Below are 21,756 nucleotides of genomic sequence, written 5' to 3'. Positions count from 1 at the left end.
TTAAAAAAATAAAGTCTTTAAAAAAATAAGCCAGATCTTATTACCCAGAAACAGACCTTAAACAAATAGCAATAGAGAGAGAGAGTATGCTACCATTTAAAAATATTTGACTTGCTAATTAAGAACAAGATCCATGTAATTTTGAATTTTTGTCATAAAAATTCACCAATAAATCAGTGTTATGGTCTAAACAAAAATTCTAGTTCTGTCACTTACTAATTAACAGTCAAATCTTCACATCTCTTTAAGCTTCCATTTTCTCATCTTTAAAATTGTCATAAAACTATTACATTAATGCATTCAGTAATAACATATTATAATTATTAATATTACTTACTAAAACTGTGACGATTAGTTGAGTTTATATCAGATGTCATCATAGTGGTGCACATTACTTAGTTGCTGTTGTTTTTAAATAATCAAATGCATACTTGACTGAGCTACATTTAATTGACTTAACTGAGCACTGCCAGTCCCTTTATTCCACAATTTCTTCATTATTGAATTCTTAACTTTGAGTTATTTTACAGATATGTAACTCCAGAGAGAGTAAGTGACAAATTCAAAGCCATGTTGTCAGTGCAAAGGGAGGCTTTGAAGCAAGGTCAATTAGATCCTGCTTTTAATCTTTTTTTTTTTTTTTCTTCCGCCTGGGGAAAGCAAGGTTCTAACTCTTGTTTCTTCAAAGGGCCTATTTCCCATCAGTTGAATTATCTTCCTCAAGCCCTTCACTTTCTCCTGTCCTTTGTCAAGGGCTCAGAACAGAAAGTACGGACTTAGTGCCTTTTGCGTATCTGCTGGGAGAGGGTGCTGGGGGTGCAGTGGGGAAGATGAAGCTACGCAGGTTGGGGGGCGCAGAGATGGAATATGGAGCATACCTATTATGATGATATTTTTATGTATCCAGTGTCATTCATTTATTTTAGTCCCTTTAGATGCATTGCTATTTGGAGTTTTCCCACAACAAAGCTCAGACATACCATGCTGTGCTGTGTTGTAATTGTAACTAATTGTGGGACAGAAGAGGCCACTTCATAACCTGCAAATAACAAACTCCATCATTCTTTAAAAAACAAAACAAAAAAAGTGGCAACTGTCCTTTCTTGAATTATATGATTTTTACTCTGAAAAGCTGTTGTTCGGTTTTTCCTCTCTAATTAGTCTCAAAAATGTTGCTAATTATCAATTGATGCACCACATGAAACGGACTTGTCTGGCCTGCCCACAGCTTGCCCGCCAGGGACATTCAAACCAGAAGGTGTGCCAGGGGGCATCAGCACTTGCCTTCCGTGTCCTGATGAAAATCACACCTCTCCACCCGGAAGTACGTCCCCCGAGGACTGCGTCTGCAAGGAGGGCTATCGGACATCCGGCCAGACCTGCGAGGGTAAGCCTGCCCCCATTGGCAAACAGGAAATAGAAAAGTGGGTCTCTTGGAGAGATAAGATGCTGGTATTTTCATCCAATTCATTTAAAAATGATCTTTAGTATTTCTTTCTCTAATCATATCTGGGTGGGGGGAGTCCTTGCTCTTATTATGTAGCATTTCTTATCACTGAATACACCCATTTCTTGCTCCAGAGAAAGGAGATCTGAGCCAGGAGTAACATAACTATGAAACCAGAAAGATTTACCCACTTAGAAAAGTTCTAAAATGAATCTAAAAGGAAAAAGCCAAAACTTTTTAACAACAAATTCGAGTAACAAAAGAACAAATTTGGGCCCCGGTGATAGTTAAATCCATTTAAAGAAAGTGTTTTTATAAGTAAAGTGTCTTAGTGTTATTCATATCAAAAATTAAAAACATTTAATTAGCCTATAACATGTACAAGAAGCTGTGACTCTTGGGATTTGAAGCAGACACCCCTTTGCTGGCCTTATCTGGTTTTTATTTCCTGCCACCTTAATTAAGAAAGAAGATAGCTAATGGCATAGGAAGGCTGAGAACTAGAAAATTTTGTATCTACATATATATCAAAATAAAAAATGTTTCAAGCATACCAAATAATATTTAATTTGTTTTTAAATTTTAAGTGAGATATATGGGTTCTTCCAGGTACAGAACGCACTTAGAAATTCAAATGCAAGAGGGAATTCTGTGGGTAAATTAGCCGTATCTATAAACTGTCCTCTTAAACCAAAGAAGTGTGTGTGGTCTGACGTCACCCTAGATTTGTTCCCCAAAAATGGGGGGTAGTGGATGCTTCATAGGCAAAGGCTAACTTTGCTTTTTCATTTTACTTTTATAAACGTTAGTTGTGCACTGCCCTTCCCTGAAGCCTCCTGAAAACGGTTACTTTATCCAAAACACTTGCCACAACCACTTCAATGCAGCCTGTGGGGTCCGTTGTCACCCTGGATTTGACCTCGTGGGAAGCAACATCCTCTTGTGTCAACCCAATGGTTTGTGGTCTGGTTCAGAGAGCTCCTGCAAAGGTATGCAGATTGCCAATTCACATTGTTTATTGATTGTCTTGCTTGAGTTTCTTGACTTAAACTCTAATGGACCAGTAAATTCTTTGTTTCTTTTAATTTCATAGACCACAGACCACAGAAAGGAAAAAAAAAATTATAGGAAGTTTGAAGTTAGAACTGCTAAGTTCAATTGACCACATCATTATGAATCATGCCTTTTATAATTCTTCTGTGAATGAGCAAAGGAAGGGCCTGCCTGGGAAGGAAATAGACAGGTTACCCCAAACCTCAGATTTTAAGCAGCCAAGACTGGGTGCCAGGGGAAGTTTGGGGATGATCAGAGAGGGGATTTTGATGCCTGCTGTGATTGCAGGACTTAGGGAACCACAGCAATAGCCTGCAGTAGAAGCAATGAGCTAACTTATCCATCTTTAACCTGCACTTGGAATAGCAGCATGCTAGAGAAAGTGGGAGTTTGCTAAAGTGAAACCTCAAAGAGCATAGTCAGGCCCATAGAAAAGGGGACAGTAACTCAGGTAGAACCTAAAGATCCCACATTAAATACAGGGAAACAACAAACAGAATGGTACCTAAGTTCACTTCCAATCTTGCCATCTCTGTGATCAACTTCCCTACTTCTTACAACTGTTGCACAGGCAACGTCCTAAGGTTTCACCAGTAGGGTTGGAAGAGAAAGCTATCAAAGAAAAGGTAAGAGGGGAGCAAGGTGCAGGACTTGGGAATCCCTGCCCATGAAGCTGCTGAAGACAGTATTTAGCCCCTGTCTAGGGCTGCCAGATGAAATACAGGACCCCCAGTTAAATCGGAATTTTAGATAAACAACAAATAATTTTTTTAGTATAAATCTAATAACAAATTTGGGACCTACTTATACTAAAAATTATTTGTTGATTTTTGTGAAATACACATTTAATTAGATATCCTAATTTGTTTGTGGCATTTTGTTGCTGTTTTCTGAATCTGGCAACCAATCCCCATCCCCTTGGCATCCTTTGGCAATACACTTTGCTGAGGATTTGACTGCGCCCAGACCCCCCATCGCTCAGCTCACTGGATTAGAGTAAGGAGTTCTGTCTTCTGGTCTTCTCTTGGCTCCAGCACCCAAAAGGGAAGCCCACCACCGCAAGGTCATATGTGAACCCCAGGAGACCTCCTCTGTTTATGAACCCATCTATAAATGTGCATTTGCCTAAATCAGGTCCCAGTCCAGATTCTCATTTACATCTACGAAAAGACAAGGAAAAAATGAAGCGAATCAGAAAATTGAACAAAGGAGATCTGAAAGAAAGGGGGAAAACATGGAATCTCTGAGATTCAAAGGCAATTACATTACTAAAATAAGACCAGAATTCCAAGAAATGGAAATAATCTGAACACAAAAATATTTCTTAGGAAGCAAACAAACAAAAAGATTGCTGACACAATGAATGGACATAGTTAAGAGTCAAATTAATAAGTTAGAAAATCAACTCATGAAATTCTGAAAATAGGGCAAAATTTCAAAAGATTAAAATAAATATATAAAAGTCTAAAGAGACATGAGAATAGTCACAGGAAATAGACTCTTCTTGTATTAAGAATCCAGAAAGAGAATGGAGTGGAGAAGAAACCCTAACAGAAGATTACATAATATATCCCTAATCAGAAATCTTGAAAATATACACAATTAAAAATCTTTGATGTTCAGTTTAAAAATCACTTGCTTTGTACCAGAAAAAAATCTTAAAAACAGATCCATGTCTGGAAATAATCTTAGTGAAATTTCTGAATGCCCTGGAAAAAATAGAAACTTTTGCCCCTTACTAGCCATTCCAAATATTAGAAGACCAAGAAAAACAGTAGACTCTAGATCTCTAAACTCAGACAAGCTGCTTTTTATGGGGGAAGACATTTTCAGTCACATGATTTCTAATGGTAAAAAGTCACATCCCATTACTGAAAAAGTTAATCATAGAAAATCTCTTAGTCAATAATATCATAACTATGTATGGTACCAGGTAGGGACTGGAATTATCAGGGGGAATACTTTGTAAAATATGTGATTGTCTAACCACTATGCTATACACTCAATACTAATATAAAATAGTATTGAATGCGAACTGTAATTGGGGTGGGGGGGAGAAAAAAACATTTAAATTTAAAAGAAATATTCTTGTAAAAAGTCAACAGTTAAAATCTCTACCCCTTCTTCCAAAGACCTCATTGTAGAGGGTGGAAAACATTACATTTTAACTTTTCACTTACTGGCCTTCCAAAGAGAGTGAGAAAAGCAGATGGACAACCCCCTTAGGATAAGGACGGGCCCTTTCTCTTTATCCCCCACAATCCACATTCTACCCTAGCATCCAGAAGACATGGCCACGCCCTCTCAGGAAGCCACCCGTTTGTTCCCACAGCTTTGATTGTTCAATCATCCTGCCTTTGCTCTTGGTTCCTATGTAGAAACCCTCCCTGTTGCTAACCTCCTCGGCTTAGAGGGCCCTGTTCTCCACCCGTTCTAGCCCTTGTGCTCTGTGTGTCAGGGTCAGGCAGGAAAGCACAGGAAACACACCATGCACGTTGGGGGATAAGAGACTGCTTTAGGAATCAGACCTCACACAATTTTGGAAGGAGCTGGAAAATGGAAGTTCCAGAAGAGAAGTTGGAGTATCAGAGAAGTTAACTGCCAGTCCAGTATGAGGATCCAAGCCATCCAGCTGCTGAAATGGAACCCCAAGGGAGAAATGTGTTGGAGAGTCTAAGAGAAGCTTTGCCTCTGTGTAGCCACATCCTGATGCTCTACAGCCACGAACCTGGCCGGCCATGAACTTGGGGCCACCTTTGGTTAATAGGGCCAGCAGTCAGGATGTGGGATGGAGAGGAACCAAGACAAGCTGGGACCCATAGGACATGTCTGCATTTGTCTATCATTGAGTCTAGATACAATGGCCACTCTTCCTCCCACCTTGCAAATCTAGTGAAAGTTTTTTGATCAACCATTACCTGATCCACATAAGGGGATTCTGACAAGGTGTTTCTCAACTTGTTACAATACAGACCACCACACTTACTTTTATTAACTTGTCTATCACTTCAGCTAGACGAGTTCATTGTGAGCACAGAATGTACCTTTTCCCCTTTAATTCTTGCTTATACCTCTTGTGAATGATTGAAAACTTGAACAAATACATATATTGATAAGTACATTGATAAACAGACACCTTGATGATCTGCTTGTGTCACTTCCTATTATGCATTTGCATTTTTTAAATGCAGGCTTGTTCTCTTTTATATTATTTTAGTTGATATCCTATTATTAAATAAAAAAATGTCAATCAAAGAAGGCCATATGGTACAACACCATGGATCTTCTTAAGATCCCTTCAATTTCACTCCCAAACACTACCTAACTTTCCAGTGTAAAAAGTTGTCCTGAATGGAGATATTTTCTATTCAGACTCTTCCTCTGGCTCATCATTAGTGGATTTAATTACTTACTGTTCTATGAAACAGCATATTTCATTAATTCTCACACACTTTCCCCCCACATTTAAATATCTCTAAAACTGGGATGCATCTTATAGTGGCATTAAGTGTTTATAAATATTATCATTTCTTTATTAGTGGCTCAAAATTATGGTGTGCCTTACAATTTGGGCATCTGGAATTAAATGAAAAGTGGCCATTGTATGGCCATTCACTTCTTTTCAGGCTGGGTAGAATGGAGAGAGTAATATTTTAAAGATCTAATTTAAATCTAATTATAAGGACAGAGAATAATTTTAGTGTATTTTTTCTTAAAAAGGTTTATAAAATTGAGGCTGAAATGAAAGACCAGTGTAAAATATAAAGCCTTTTACACATTTAATGTTACATCATTAATATTTTATAGTGTTAGATACTAATTGATTCTTATTCCTCTCATATACTCTTCATAAAGACTTACACTCTTTTTCAATTTTATCTGAATTATACATCTCATTACCAACTTGTAAGGATTCTTTTGTGGCTTCTCAATAATAACTAGCTATACCACAACATCACAGTACATCAAATTTTGTGGAGGTATTTTTTTTCTGAGAAAAAGGTTCAAATAACAATGAGAGTCCTACACTTCACATCAGAAATATTTTATTTTTAGTATGGATACTATCACAACTTGAGATTTACAGAAAGTGTGTGTCTGGGGAAAATCGAATTATCTTTTAAATGAGAGCCAGAGCAAGTTTTTATATTGTCTACTACATAATAGATTATTCTCTAAAAGACTATATTGCTATTTTCTAAAAAGACTGTATTTAAGGATTGCTTTAACATGAATGTAAGTCAAGAAACATTTGTAGAGTTTTTCAGCTGTTCAAATAAGAAAATATAAATGGATACTAATAAATAAGCATGTTCCTATTAAAAATGGTAATAAATGGCCATTCTTGATTGACAAGGAGTATAAAATGTTGATGACTAAATAGGAATTATTGAATCCTTTGTTTTCCCTGAGGAGCAATGAAAACTTATTAAAACCAACATTTGAGAAGCAATATAATTTGCATGTGTATGAAACACCAAATGTAATTTACTCTCAGTACTCTTGAGAGATGTTGTAAATCCATCTTGTCTCCGCTTGGAAAGTCAGAGTGATTTAAGCAGTATATTGACTCCAAAATCAGTTGTTTATTATGTTTTTTCAGATTTTATGTATCCTGATCATAGGAATTTATCTTATTGTTTTAGGTTTTATTGATTTCAGAGAGGAAGGGTGAAGGAGAGAGAGGGAAAGAAATGCCAGTGATGCCTCCTGAATGCTCCCTACTGGGGATTGAGCCCACAACCTGGGCATGTGCCCTGGCCAGGAATCAATCAACCCTCCTAGTTCATGGGTCAACGCTCAACCACTGAGCCACACCAGCTTGGCAGGAATTTATCTTATTCATCTTTTAATCCTTCCTGGCACCTGGCATTATGCTACACATGATGGACACACTCAGTGAAAGTCAGAATGTGGAAGACTAAATAACCTTGATATACACATTTAATAAAGATTCTACTTATGTGATGGACACACTTAATAAAAATCCAGTGTGGAAGGCAAAAGATTTCTATTTTGTTGTCATTGGTAATTGACTTTTTTCAAACCATCCCATGGACTGAAAAACTAGGCTTTATGGCTTCACCTAACATCTAATTCTTGAATTTTCTCTAAGGAGCAATCAATCCTAAACATATATTTAATGCACCCAGTATTTATGCTCTGTTGACTAATATCATTTGAATGGGTTACTTCAGTGTATATTTTATTTTAAAAATGACTTCAGTTGAATATACACTGAATATTTGCCCCAGCTTTCTTCCCTATTATTTTAAAATTAAGCTTTCATCATAAATAAATATGTGTTTGATATTTAAAAATTGGAAAATGCAGAAAAGTAAAAGAAAGAAAAAATACATCTTATCCAGAGTCCCAATAAAATTGAATCCAAATGATTTTGTTCAAAAATGTCTAGAGATTGCTGTGTCACCTTCTGGCCTTTTGTATTGCAGTAGTGCTATCTGAGAGCAAACTGAACTTTGTTCCTTTGTAGGAGTTGTCTTTGTTTTTTGTATAATTCCTGATGCCATAGGATTATATCTGTAAACTATTAAAATGATTGTATGCACCCATCCTTTGACATATTCAACAGGAATCCACCCTCTTTCCCTCCTCATATCTCTGTGTATGACAGGGAGTCACATGCCTATACTTACACTATAATATGCTGGAGTACTATCCCTCATGTCTGTATTTTAAGACAAAAAAGGAGAAGGAGGGGGAAGGCAAACAAGTCCTCTCTCAATTAAAAAACTTGTCCAGCAGTCCCACACAACTTCAGCTTTTATCTCATTGACTGTCATTCCTTGTGATGGAGGTGGGGAATTGTCTTCTAGCTGTGAATATTGTTATGCTGAATAAACTAGGAAGAATGATTCTGGGGAGGGCAAGTAGCATTCTTCGCCAGAGTAGCAAAAAACAAACAATTCAGTGTTAATGCCTACACCAAGATCAGCATCATGAACTAGGATTTACAGTAAAGGTCTGGGGAAAGGGAGTGAAAATGCTAGAAGGACAAGAGTTGTCCTCAGAGGATAGAATACTGGAATTTAAGATTGCAAGGGTTGGGCTGCTTTGCAGAACCTGGGATCATTAAAAGACCCAGGACATGCCCATGAGATCTGAGAACTGAGTTGCTCATCAACCTGGAATCTCTGTCCCCTTCCTTTTGTGGGAATACAGCCTGGAAAGTCACAGCCAAGGCCTTTGTCAAGCACCCCCTGTCTATAGGCATCATCATCCATTTAGGTTAGGGGTGGGGAATGTGGGGCCCTCGAAATCATTTAGTCTGGCCCTGCCAAGGCATTAGGGGTGAGTTAACTAAATGTCTGACCAAATACAGCAGGCTGATTTTTAAGTTGATAATTTGGTATGGTCTGCAAATGATGTTATAAATATCCAAATGGCCCTTGGAAGAAAAAAGGTTCCCCACCCCTGATTTAGGACCAGATTCCTTAGAGACAGTTTAAGTTTCCCACCTATGGGTAGATGGCTGAACACAGTGAGATTGCTTGGGCAATGCATTTGGCAAAACACAGGCTATTAATTGTCTAGCACTCACTCAAAAAATAATGGTATGTTTTACTCTTTGCCATTTTAAGAAAAGGAGAAAAGGGCGTTTTCTTGCCTGCAATGTGTCAGCGTTATTAAACTTATAATTATCATTTTTGTCCTTATTCAGTAACAAGTGATCTAATAGTTTTCATTTTATATAGTAAGAACGTGCCCTCGTCTCCGCCAACCGAGACATGGCCACCTGAGCTGTTCCACGGGGGAAATGTCCTACAAGACAACGTGTTTGGTTACCTGCAATGAAGGGTACAGACTAGAAGGAAGTGCTAAGCTGACCTGTCAAGGAAACGCCCAGTGGGATAGTTTAGAACCTCGCTGTGTGGGTAAGTTTCTGGAAGCTATGGCACCTTTGTGATTCATTTCTCTTGCTCTCTGATTCCCCTTTTTTCTTTGAAGACCTAGAACTAAAAATTGACTCATAATGACTATAAATACAAAATCATATATACAGATGCACAGAGATATAGGCATATAAATAAGTGTTGTTTTATTTTCCTCCACTGGTGAAATTCTAATTTTCCAAGTCACTGAAGTTTACAGCTTTAAATCATTTTTTTTTAAATGGGGCCAATTTTGATGTGTTTTTTTTTTAAAGGAAATTCTATATAATTCCATCACTTTGTTAAACACAATTTACTTGCACTTTGTTGATGAGAGGACTGAATTATGAACCAATGAATCTTAAGATGGACCATAAAATTCATTCTGTATTCTGCCGTGTCCTTCACTAAGAGCTGTGACATCTTGCTATTGCAGTTGGGTCCCAAATGAATAAATTCAGTAGCTTTTTCAGTTTTCTGCTGCTTATACACTGTAGATACAAATAACAATGGTTATGATAATATGATGAGATGTTGATAACTACTATTTAGTGAATCCTTACTATGTATCAGAAACAGTAACCTAGGAGCATTAACAGGCATGTAATGAAATGTACAACTTCCCAAAAAAGGAGAAGAAGAACTACATGTATGGAAAAAATTGAGATGTGCCAGGACCTAAGATGGGAAAACTAGATGCTATAAATATGCCATGTCGTCCAAAGTTGATTTACAGCTTTGTTCTAGTATAATCTAGTACTTGATTCTTGGGTGATCATAAGGGAGGGTGTGGCCAGGAGGGACATTGGACTTACTAGGGGATTCATTTACAGTTGACCCTCACTATGCAGGCTCAGAAAAACTGATATTATAATACCGAGAAGAGATTATCTCTCTGATACAGAAGAATAGCATTTACTATTAAACAAAGATTCAGTGCAGTAACAATGCCATACCTACTGTTATAAGTACTGAAAGACATTGGCCTGACCAACATTGTCAGTACTTTTGTTGGGTAAAGAGAATGTGTGGCATTTGCAATTTGTGAGAACGCAAAGAACATCTCTCGTTTCCTTATTCCTTACCATAGAGCGCCAGTGCTCCACATTTCAGACGCCCAAAGGTGTCATCATATCCCCCCCCAGCTGCGGCAGGCAGCCAGCCAAACCTGGGACAATTTGTCAGCTAAGTTGCCACGAAGGATTCATTTTAGCTGGAGTCAGAGAAGAATTGCAATGTACCACCTCTGGAAAATGGAGTGCCAGAGTTCAGACAGCTGTTTGTAAAGGTAGGTCTTCTATGTTGATCAGATTAAAAACCAAATTCCCATGTAATTACAAGTTGGTGGATTGTGGAACTGTCCTTTGCAACTTCTGCTGCAAACCCATGATAAATGCTGGATTTACAAAATCCAATTGCAACATGCCAGGCAATGACAGAAGACATATGAAAATAAGGATAATATAGGAACTGGAAGTCAGGTAAGTTTTACATCAGTAGATGCAGAAATTCTTTGAGGAATTTCTGACCCATATAAAGAAGATGAGACTAAATGCATTTTGAGACCTGCATCCATTATTCACAGGAGAACATTGCCATCTTCCTTGCAGCAGGGAGAAACAGCTATGAAGGGGTGGGTGTTGAAAACAAGAGTTCTTAAAAGTGAAAATATGAATATCTCTAAGAGAAGGGCAAAAACATGAAACAGATGTTGTTGAAAACAATATTTGTGATTTGAACAACCAAGTTGAGTGTTCCTTCAGAATCAGAACTAATAAAGAACTTGACTATTCCAACTGATGAAATATAGGATATAATAAGAACTTAGCTCTATAATAGGATATATAGAGCTAAGGGTATAATAAGGATATAATAAGAACTTAGGATATATAGGATATAATATAGTATATAATAAGAACTTAGCTCTACAGTAACTAATGTGGATATGTATAATGTTACCACTTCTAATTCAGTATTTGTACTGAAAGTTTCACACTGCAAGAAAATTTCATTGACTGTAATTTGTTGTTTGTTTTGACAGTATCTTTTCGCACTACTAATTCATCCTACTTGACAGCCCTTGTTTTAAAGTGTAGTTCCTTCCTGCCAGTCAACATTCATTTTTCTGTTTATTTCTTTATTTCATTCAAAAAATATTTATCAAGGTCCTATTCTATGCCAGATATATATAGCACTATGAGACAAGAGATACCCTGGCATTCAAAGGCCTTAAATTTTTTTGGGGGAGACAATTCCATTTCAAACTGGCATGATGAGTTTTATGGTTAGGCAGGACAGAGAGTTGTGGGAACTTGAGTGAGCACCTAAAATGGACCAGGGGAGTCAGAGAGAGCTTTCTGAGGAGCTTGTGTCCAAGCTGAGAATTAAAGGACAAGTAGTAGTTACCTAGGTAAAGGGTGAAGGGGGTATTGATTCAGGTAAATAAAAGAACATAGGCAAAGTTTCCAGAAAGACCATGGAGCTTTCATGGGACTGAGAGTATTCATCATGGAGAGTGAGTTCCAGTAGGGGATCTATAAAGGTGAGGCTGATGTCAGCAGGTAGTAGCTCTTGGAGGTCCTAGGAAGCTATGCTGAGATCAGTTATCCTGAAGGCAGTTGTGCATTTCAAATCAATTAGGAATCGATATGGAAATGACGAGACACAAATTAATATATTCTTATCTAATTCTTAAGTGATGTAGACTTACTTAACATATTAAATGATTTGTGTATTTTCTGAGTCAGATGTGGAGGCTCCTCAAATCAACTGTCCTCCCGATATAGAGGCTAAGACGCAGGAACAGCAAGACTCTGCTAATATCACCTGGCAAATCCCAACAGCTAAAGACAACTCTGGGGGAAAGGTAAGGTTTATGCAAACATGTGCATACTTTTCAAATGAACTCTAAATACACTATAAATATGTGTGATATTGAAGATTTACTAATACTCTAATGATAGCATTCTCTCTATATACATATACACATTGATACTATCAAATATTGGCAGTGAGAATGCAAATTAGTACTATGCTTTGGGAAATAAATTTTGTAGTAGCTACATTAAATGTTAGTAACTTTGAGGTTAATAATCCCATCCATGGAAATTTATTATAAGGACATAATAAAAATATTTTTAAATTCTTTATGCAAAATTGTTCATCCCAATGCTGTTTACAGTAGTAAAATTCAGGACCAATTTAAGTGTCTTTCAATAGATTTTTCTTAAATTATCATATATTTATTCTACAGAACATTATGGCTACAATTAAATCATCTTAAGTTCTAAAGACTAGGCAACAGCATAAAAGGTATTTTAAGATATGTTTAAAAAACAAGAAACAACATTTCATATTATGCCAGTGCTACACACTATGCAAATAGAATAATCTGGAAAGAAATACACCAAAAGACTGTGCCTGGTTTTTTTTTTCCTTTTCCCTATATGTGAAATATTATGTCATTTTAAACTTTACAAATAATATATAAATAACAAAGAATAAATGTACTGTTGATACTAACTTTAAATTTCAAAATATTATCTCCAAAAGCTGTCAATCCATGTTCATCCAGCTTTTACCCCACCTTACCTTTTCCCAATTGGAGAGGTTGCTATCACGTACACGGCAATTGACCTATCCAGCAACCAAGCCAGCTGCACTTTCCATATCAAGGTCATTGGTAAGTCTTCAAATTACTTGGGTCAGTTTGTGAAAATAATCCTGTTCCTCTAGGACTTTGCTTCTTTGGCTTCAACAACTCCCTTTCTAGTGATTCTTCCTATTGGCATTAAAACCTGTTCAAGCCACCTTTTTGAAACATACATACTCTTTAACTATCACTGTTTCCCTTTGATTTCCTCCCATCCAAGCCTTTTCAAAAGTTCCCAATGGTTGTCATCTCTTTTGACTTAACTGCCATTTATTCTCAAAGTCACTCAAGTCTGGCTTCATTCTCCTTCACTCATATAAGCTACTCTCATCAAGGTCACCAATGATCTCTAAAGTCATTCCTACCACGTACTTTTTAGTCCTTATTTTACATAATCTTTCAGTAGATTTTACATTATGAGCCATACTCTCCTTATTAAAACTGTCTCCTTCCCAGCTTCTTTGACACCAGTATTTCCTGTTTTTCCCCATTTTTTCTCATTTACCCTTCTTTATTGCTTTCCTGGGCTTCTCTTCCTCAGAACAACTCACAAATGTTTAATATCCCCAGGATTCCAGCCTTGGTTCTCTTGTCTTTCTCTTTATAGTTTTCCTGGTGACTTTGTTAACTGACAACTCCGAGATTTCCATCTCCAGATCAGATCTTTTTTTCTGAAATTCAAATCACTATATAAAACTGCCTACTGTGGATATCTCATGTGAATGTACCACAGGCAATTCAAATTCACCCAAACATAATATATTTCTCAACTCCGAAAATGGTACAACCAACAACCCGGCCACCAAGCAGACATGTGGAAGTCATCTTCGACTCTTCTTCCTCCAGCACCAGCACCCAATAAGTTTTCATCTACTGGTTTCATCTACTTAATGTCTTTGAAATCTCTCCCAGTCTCTCATATTCTCCCAACCACTACTATAGATCAGTCCTCCTTTTTTATTTTTATTTTTTGGCCTGGTTTATTATTTCATTACCCAGTTGGTCATTGTGCTTTCAGTCAATTTGGTAGATATTCAATAGCTACAGAATACCAAGACTTACCACGTGGAGAAGTAGGATGTATAGTCATCTACAATGGTCAAGACCACAGACTCTGAACCCAAACTGTTTGACTCCATATCCAGCTTTGCCACTTAAAGGCAATGTGACCAGTCACATCTCTGTGCCTCAATTTCCTTATCCAAAAAATAGAATTAATAAATATATTGCCTCATAGAGACATAGTGAGGTTTAATTAGTTAAGTTATATAAATTCATTGAACTAGTGCCCGACACATTAAGCGCTATATAAATATTAACATTTTGTGACATTTTGTCTCTGATATATTTTAATGTGTTTATTTTAAAGCTCAATACATTAAACTCATTTTATTTTAAGAATTCTACATAGTTCTTGAAATAACTAATGTATATCAAACTGGCTTTGTACTCTCGGAATTATAAGTTTTTGGCAAAAGCAGATAAAAAGACTTAAGTAAAACTCAGTCTGATTCATTTCATAGTAGTTTTTTTAATTGCTTTTTCAATGTTTTCAACATGAACTTTAGCAAAAACATGGAAAATACATTGGATTTGTGGTTCAAGAGTTTGTGAAGTTTTAATTTTTCATAACAAAGAGTCAGCATGTTGAAAGGTAAAATGTGTACTCAAATGTCTAGCTAGACACTAGCTGAATTTTCAAATTAGAAAGAGAGAGAGAAAATGGGAAGGAAGAGGGATCAGGGGAAAGAAAGGGGTTGAGAAAGAGAGAGAAGGAGGGGGAGGCTAGGGGAAAAAGACAGAGAGACAGAGTCAGAGAGAAAATATTCCAAAGCCTGCCTTTTCTTGTTTACCTCAGTTGACAGGGTGTTGGTGTCTTACTGATAAAGAGAAGAAGCAGGATTGCTTTTGCTTAATGTTCCGCAGTTGCCTCACTTGCTTGGGAAGTTGTCTCTCTCTTTTGGAGACAGTGCATCTGCTGTACCTCCCCTTCTATTGACAGTATTTTACTAGTCTGACTGCGAGCATCTTGTACCTCTGATTCAACTTTAAAATGTGTGGCTAAAATCAGATTTTATAAAATCTTGTAGATATCAATGTGAAGTTTCTTTGGGAAAATAATAAATACTGCCAAATTTTTCAATTGAACTATGAATTGACTTGATTCAACAACCTCAAAGTGCACTGACCTCCTATGAGCATTCCTTTACTCTTTTCTTCATTCAACAACGTTTTCTGAGCACCGATTATGGGCCAATTTCTGTGGAGACCTAACCATGTGCAAAAGAGACTCCATTTCTGATTACCAAAGCTTACAGCCCAGGAGGGTAGTAACCCAAAGCTACAGCACTGATGAAATGACAAGCATGAAGAAAAGAGAAAAATTGAACATTTATTCATAAGACTTAACTTAAAACAGATATCTATATGTTCTCACAGGTGTAGCTCATTTAATTTTAGAGTATGTGTTTTCATATATTATAGATAAAAATACCCTAGACTTGATGCCTGTAACAGTCTCTCTCAAAGACATGTGATTATGGATAGAAGGACATTTCGAATGTGTAAAATAATTAAAATTACCTTCTATGCACCTTTTTTGTTGTTCTTTACTGATACCCTAAAAATCCTACCACATCCAATCAGAGCTTTGAAACCTGGCTCACCCAGGCCACCTCAAACTACTCCTTCAATGTGGATTACAGTGCTCAGCAACACCTATTCATAGTTCTTGAACTTCTACTGTGGCTTTCACCCCTCTCCACTGTAGCACCTGACTTCCATGTCCACACCACACCCTGTTATTTGTCTTTACCTAGAATTTATCAGCCTTAGAACTCTTAGACTCCAGTGTCCCAGCTTTGGACATAATTTCCTTGCATTTCAGCAATATCAAATCCTCACATCTTGCATATTCTGAAACATGGCTCAGATCTTTCTACCCAGTGTTCCTTACCTTTAGCCTATCTTGCCCCTTCCGATAAGAGGAGGATCCTGGGAGTGATCCGAGGGCAAGGACTAAGATTGGTCATTTCTCTCCTGCTTATCTGGGAAGGTTCTTATCACTGGCAGGTATATCAGCTTAACTATTGCTGGTGGGACACACTAATTAAATGCCCACCACATCTGTATTACCTTTCATACCACTGTGCTCACGTGATTTTAGTAACCTGGAATTTCTTCTTCAACAGGCAGAGGGCAGTATGCAAGAATCAGCTTTTTCTTTTAATGTTGAGACCAGGGCTAAAACATGCCTCATGAGGAAGGGGGCCCCATGGCCAACCTTGTGTTTAACAAGGTCAGGGTTCCTTGCCAACACAAGCAGACATCAGTTCTCTCTGGCAACCCCCTCATCATTTTTTAATGTCAACTGTGACTTCTTTCTCTGATTTCATGTTTTTTAGATGTGGAACCACCTAGCATAGACAGGTGCAGATCCCCACCTCCCATCCAGGTCTCCGAGAAGCAGCATCCTGCAACCTGGGATGAGCCTCAGTTCTCAGACAACTCCGGTGAGAGTATAGGCATTTTGTTCTCAGTACGGTAACACGGACATATTTTATTTTTAAAAACTTTCAGAAAACACAAGAGAAATGAAAAGTAAATTATATCTAAGTGGACTGAATAATTATAGAAGGTAATAGGTTTTAATGCTAGGACAATTACAAATGTTGGCAAAGTAGGTTTGCAGTTGTTTGTGTGGAAACATACATGCAGGTTATGATCATTACAACAGCTTTTTTAGCTCAAAAGAAGGTCACAGTGCAACTGTAAATCTACTTTTGCCCACCCCTGTGTATATGTTAACATTATTAATCTAACCTACCCCTGGGGTTTACCTTCCTTCAATATACAATGGACATTTATTAACCTGTGCTAGGTGTTGTACTTGAAGGGGGATTTAATAAATTTACTCAGTCTCTAAGCTTACTTTGTCCTGAAGGCACAAACTACGCATTGTATTGGTATCTTGAGTGGGATTCTATTCATATTCATTTCTTAAACATTTGACAAAAAAAATTATAGACGATCACAGGAAAGCCAAAAAATGAGCAAGTACAATTAAATTTCCCTTTTAAGATTTCAGCAAAATCTAGTCAACAATATTAAAAATGAAAATTAGAATTTTCCATATTCAGATAGACTGACCTATTCAAGGAAAATCATTTATTAAGCAAGAATTCCTTAACTTAATGAGGTTTTTGAGTCTGCTGTTTCTATGTTATAATATGGATATTACATCTTTTAATTTCTACTAGTGGTCAAATCAACATAAATTGAATGTCCAACTGGTTCAATCTCTCTATCCCTCTCCCTTCCACTCTCTCTAAAAATCAGAAACTGGAGAGTAAAATAAGGTTGCTAGTGAAGTGAGTGCAGACCAGTAACCCCAAAATTGGGTTCCTTCTTTCCTTTCCAGGGGCTGTGTTGGTCATCACCCGAAGTCATACACCAGGAGACCTCTTTCCTCAAGGGGAGACTGTGGTACGGTATACAGCCACTGACCCCTCAGGCAATGAAAGAACATGTGACATTCGCATTGTCATAAAAGGTATGCTGTTCCTAAGTCTCCAAAAATCTAGGTGACATTTGATATATATAATTGCTGTTGTGAAACAAAATAGGCTATGAGCAATAGATTTTTTAAAAGTATGTTTTTATTGATTTTTAGAGAGAGTGGAAGGGAGAAGGATAGAGAGATAGAAACATTGATCAGAGAGAGAAATCAATTGGCTGCATCCTGCACTCCATGCCCTCCCCCCCCCCCCAACCGGGGATCAAGCCTGCAACCCGGGCATGTACCCTGACTAGGAATTGAACCAGGGACCTCTTGGTTCATGGGTTGACGCTCACACTGGCCAGGCTATGAGCAGCAGATTTTTAAAGTTAGAATACTGACAGATTTTATTTAGGTTTCTAATTATTATTACTTCACTTCATGATAAACAAAAATATTTTCTTCCAGGGTGATCTTTAATTAACATTTTATTAACATTTTCTCTAAATGTACAAAGTATTGTCATGATCTTATTTTGAATGCTTGAGGAGACAGATTCTGAAGATGTATTTGCCATATAATGTCGTTTTCATTTTTACTAAAGAATGCCAAAAATAACAATCCCAAACCAGAAATACTTTTTGTAAAATATGCACAACTTTTAATTACATGTAGATACAGCTTTTCAACTGTGTCCACCTAGGGATTAAAAGGCAAGCATTGTGCTAATCCAGCGTGGATCAATGGTTGAGTGCTGACCTATGAACCAGAATGCCATTAAATTAAGGCATTCGATTCCGGACAGGGCATGTGCCCGGATTGCCGGTTCGATCCCCAGCAGGGGACATGCAGGAGGCAGCCAATCAGTGATTCTCTCTCATTTTTTATGTTTCTATCTCTCTCCCTCTCCCTTCCTCTCTGAAATCAATAAAAATATATTTTTAAAAAAGAAAAGAAAAAGCAAGCATTGCTACAATACCATGCTAAGGCTTTGTGATGAAAGTTCTTCTAGGGATATGGTGGACAGGAGGAATCTTTCTAATAATTCAACTCAGACTCCTGGAATTTGATTTATTTTTCTTCTATCACTGTATTTTTTATACAGGTTCTCCCTGTGAAATTCCATTTACCCCTGTAAATGGGGATTTCATATGTACTCAAGATAGTGCTGGAGTTAACTGCACATTAAGTTGCCTGGAGGGCTATGATTTCACAGAAGGGTCTATGGAGAAGTATTATTGTGCTTATGAAGATGGTATCTGGAAACCACCATATTCCACTGAATGGCCAGACTGTGCTAGTAAGTGTTGATTATTTTTCTGAATTCCTTTAGTATGTGTGTCTGCCAGCTGATTGTGTAGATTTCTTGCATTTAAAGAGGGAAATTGCCTTAATTTTAGGGATTATGTTTTGTGAGTAGAAAATGGTGCCATGAATTTGACATGTTTGTGGATAAATGTTCATTCATCCATCCATTTAAAGTATTACCCGACCAGAGTACTGCTACAGGACAAGATTCAATTTAAGGCAAAACCATATGGACCCTCTCCTTGTTATTTACCAGAAATATCTGCAGAGACTTGTCAGCATGTTGTTCTTGACTTGTGAAATTGAACGTGAGGTATAATCTTATAGACTGGGGAAGATATAACATTTAAAGAGCCAGGATCTGTGATGGAGTGAGGGAGATCAGTCGAATATTCCTTAGCTCTGATTTAGATTTAGATCATCTTAAATATGTATTGTTATAAAAACAGCCAACCGAATATCTTTGGTGTAAATAACATTATCTGGAGTGAATATTTGATCCAGTACCATAGATGGAGTTTAAGTGTCCTGGAAAAAGAATAAAAGCTACTTAATTGAGCTGTTTTTCCCCAAATTTGAAAAGTAAGTAGAAGCAGTATCACTTGCCTCTACCGTAGACTATCAGAAGGTAGGATTTTAATGGTGATACTATTAGGAGGCCTTATCTCAGAATATTTTGAGGCATCTTGCTGAGTCTAATTTCCCCAAAAGACACATTTGTCTCTGTGAAATTACACTGTCAACAAAGGTAATTTTGCATAATATTCAGAAAAAAATTTAAATGTCTAGTGGTTGGGAATATAAACATATATGTTGTAAATTTAAATAAATATGGAATAGAATATCTTTGATCCAGCCATGATTTTTCCCAGGAATATAATGAAAACAATTTTTATTTATTGTTTTTCCTTAAATGGTAGGAAGGTAAAGAATAATTTATCAAAGCAAATTCATCACCTGGTAACTAGGTACAGTGCTTATTTGGCTTGTACTTGGTTTTCAGTGATTAATTAATACCTAAAAACTTTCCTTGATGCTCGTCTCTTGTTTTTATAACAATCCACAAATTGTGTTAAAGTTACAATACTAAGTTATGGTTATTCCAGGGAAAGTTAAATCTCTGTTTTGAAAACACTAACCAACTCAAGCTGTTTTCCCCAACATTTTCCAGTAAAACGGTTTGCAAATCATGGGTTCAAGTCCTTTGAGATGCTGTACAAAGCAACTCGTTGTGATGACACGGACCTGTTGAAAAAGTTTTCAGAAGCATTTGAGACGACCCTGGGGAAAATGGTATGTCAGAGTCCTCCTCTATCTGCGATGTTTCAAGGACGCTGTTGAGCTTTTCAGAGCCTCTCTGGGTCACCTGCAACAGAAATGTCTTGTCCTAATGATTTGCCTCTGCTTTGTGAGCCAAACTTGTTCTTAATATTTAGAATTATTCATAGGTTTTGCACTTCTGCAGTGAATTATAAGTAAATCTGTATTTAAAAGTTTTGAATGTTTAGAAAGTGATGTGAACAGAAGAGGCATGAGAATAACCCTGGTGGTTCACAGGGAGTTACAGGAGGGTCAGGAGTCTTTGGGAGAACAGGTGGAACTCCATGCCCCCTCCCTCCTACTGACGGAGATGTGTAGGCCAAAGCACACCGAGACGTGACTTGCTTTTTCTCCTCTTCATTTTTTATTTGCAGGTCCCATCATTTTGTAGTGATGCTGACGACATTGACTGCAGACTGGAGGACCTGACCAAAAAATACTGTCTGGAATATAATTATGACTATGAAAATGGCTTTGCAATTGGTAATTAAATGATTTAGTGTTGGTAGTTTGCAAGACTGATTTGCAAAATAAGAAAATAATTTCAGAAGAGTAGGGAAAACTAGAAAAATGAACTTTAATTTATTCAAGGTATTCTTAAATGCTTGGATAATGTGCTACTGTGCTTTGTGATCTTTAGGGATAGATTAAATTTTAGAGATAGATCAAATAAATTATTCCAAACTCTTAGCCAAAACTCTTCAAGATGATAAAAACTAAGAAAACTAAGTCACATTCAAATATTGATATGATGCCTTAGAAGAGGATAATAGTTACAGAGTTCTAACAGCATTTTTCGTATGGCATTCAATTTAAATTGCAAATTTAATTTTAAATAGTTACACTTGTGAAATGTTCAAATTCCTCACTCAGAATATGTTAAGATTCAATCCATTCAAGTCTAATATACCATCAAGTGGATTTTTGATGTTTGCTTCAGGTGGGCTCTGAACAGTTTGTTCCTCTCATTTTTTTTATTGAGATATAATTGTCAAATAACTTTTATTAATGTAATTCCAAAGTATAACTTGTGATTTTTTTTGTATCTCTTGATTAGCAAAATCATTGTCCTCTCTAATACTTTTTCTTCTTTTTTTATTTCATTTTTATAAAACTCTCCAGAACTTTCAGAGTAATGTTTTCACAAAGTGATAACAAGATAGTGTCATGGTCAATTTAAGTACATGGACTTTATGATCTACTACTTGGATCCAGAACCTGGCTCTACCACCTACTAGCTGTGTGGTCTTGAGCAATTTATCAAACTATTCTGTGCCTCAGTCTCCTCACCTATAAAATGGGGATATAAGAGTACTGAACTCATAGGGCCGTTGTAAAGATTAAATGAATAAGTTCAAATGAAGTGCTTAGAAAGTTATTTGAGACAGTATTAATTCACATACAGTAGACATCCTTTTTCTTTCAGATGCTAATCATATTTGTAATGTTATTAGTAATTTAGCATTAAGAGTGATGTTGACTATTGGTTACACTTTTTACATTTAAAAAATATTATTTGTGCATATATGTTTATTGCAAAAAAAAGAAAGTGCTAAGAAACAAAGAATGAAATCAAGATAATCCA

The 21,756-nt window shown here is 36.8% G+C and overlaps 1 protein-coding gene across 1 annotated transcript in view; it reads left to right on the top strand.

The window, feature by feature from the left end:
- Positions 1-21,756, top strand: part of SVEP1 (sushi, von Willebrand factor type A, EGF and pentraxin domain containing 1) — a 140,399-nt gene that overhangs the window by 45,003 nt on the left and 73,640 nt on the right. The window contains exons 4-14 of the mRNA XM_054726757.1: positions 1,229-1,387; positions 2,257-2,436; positions 9,217-9,396; positions 10,484-10,681; positions 12,141-12,259; positions 12,946-13,075; positions 16,450-16,557; positions 17,466-17,597; positions 18,649-18,843; positions 20,023-20,144; positions 20,546-20,654. Coding sequence (XP_054582732.1) covers positions 1,229-1,387; positions 2,257-2,436; positions 9,217-9,396; positions 10,484-10,681; positions 12,141-12,259; positions 12,946-13,075; positions 16,450-16,557; positions 17,466-17,597; positions 18,649-18,843; positions 20,023-20,144; positions 20,546-20,654 — 1,632 coding nt within the window. The remainder of the gene's footprint in view (positions 1-1,228; positions 1,388-2,256; positions 2,437-9,216; positions 9,397-10,483; positions 10,682-12,140; positions 12,260-12,945; positions 13,076-16,449; positions 16,558-17,465; positions 17,598-18,648; positions 18,844-20,022; positions 20,145-20,545; positions 20,655-21,756) is intronic.

This window comes from Eptesicus fuscus, chromosome 15 (genome assembly GCF_027574615.1).
Source record: "Eptesicus fuscus isolate TK198812 chromosome 15, DD_ASM_mEF_20220401, whole genome shotgun sequence".
Taxonomy (NCBI): Eukaryota; Metazoa; Chordata; class Mammalia; order Chiroptera; family Vespertilionidae; genus Eptesicus; species Eptesicus fuscus.
The sequence above is the reverse complement of the archived record's forward strand: the minus strand, read 5'-3'. Positions and strand labels throughout refer to the sequence as shown.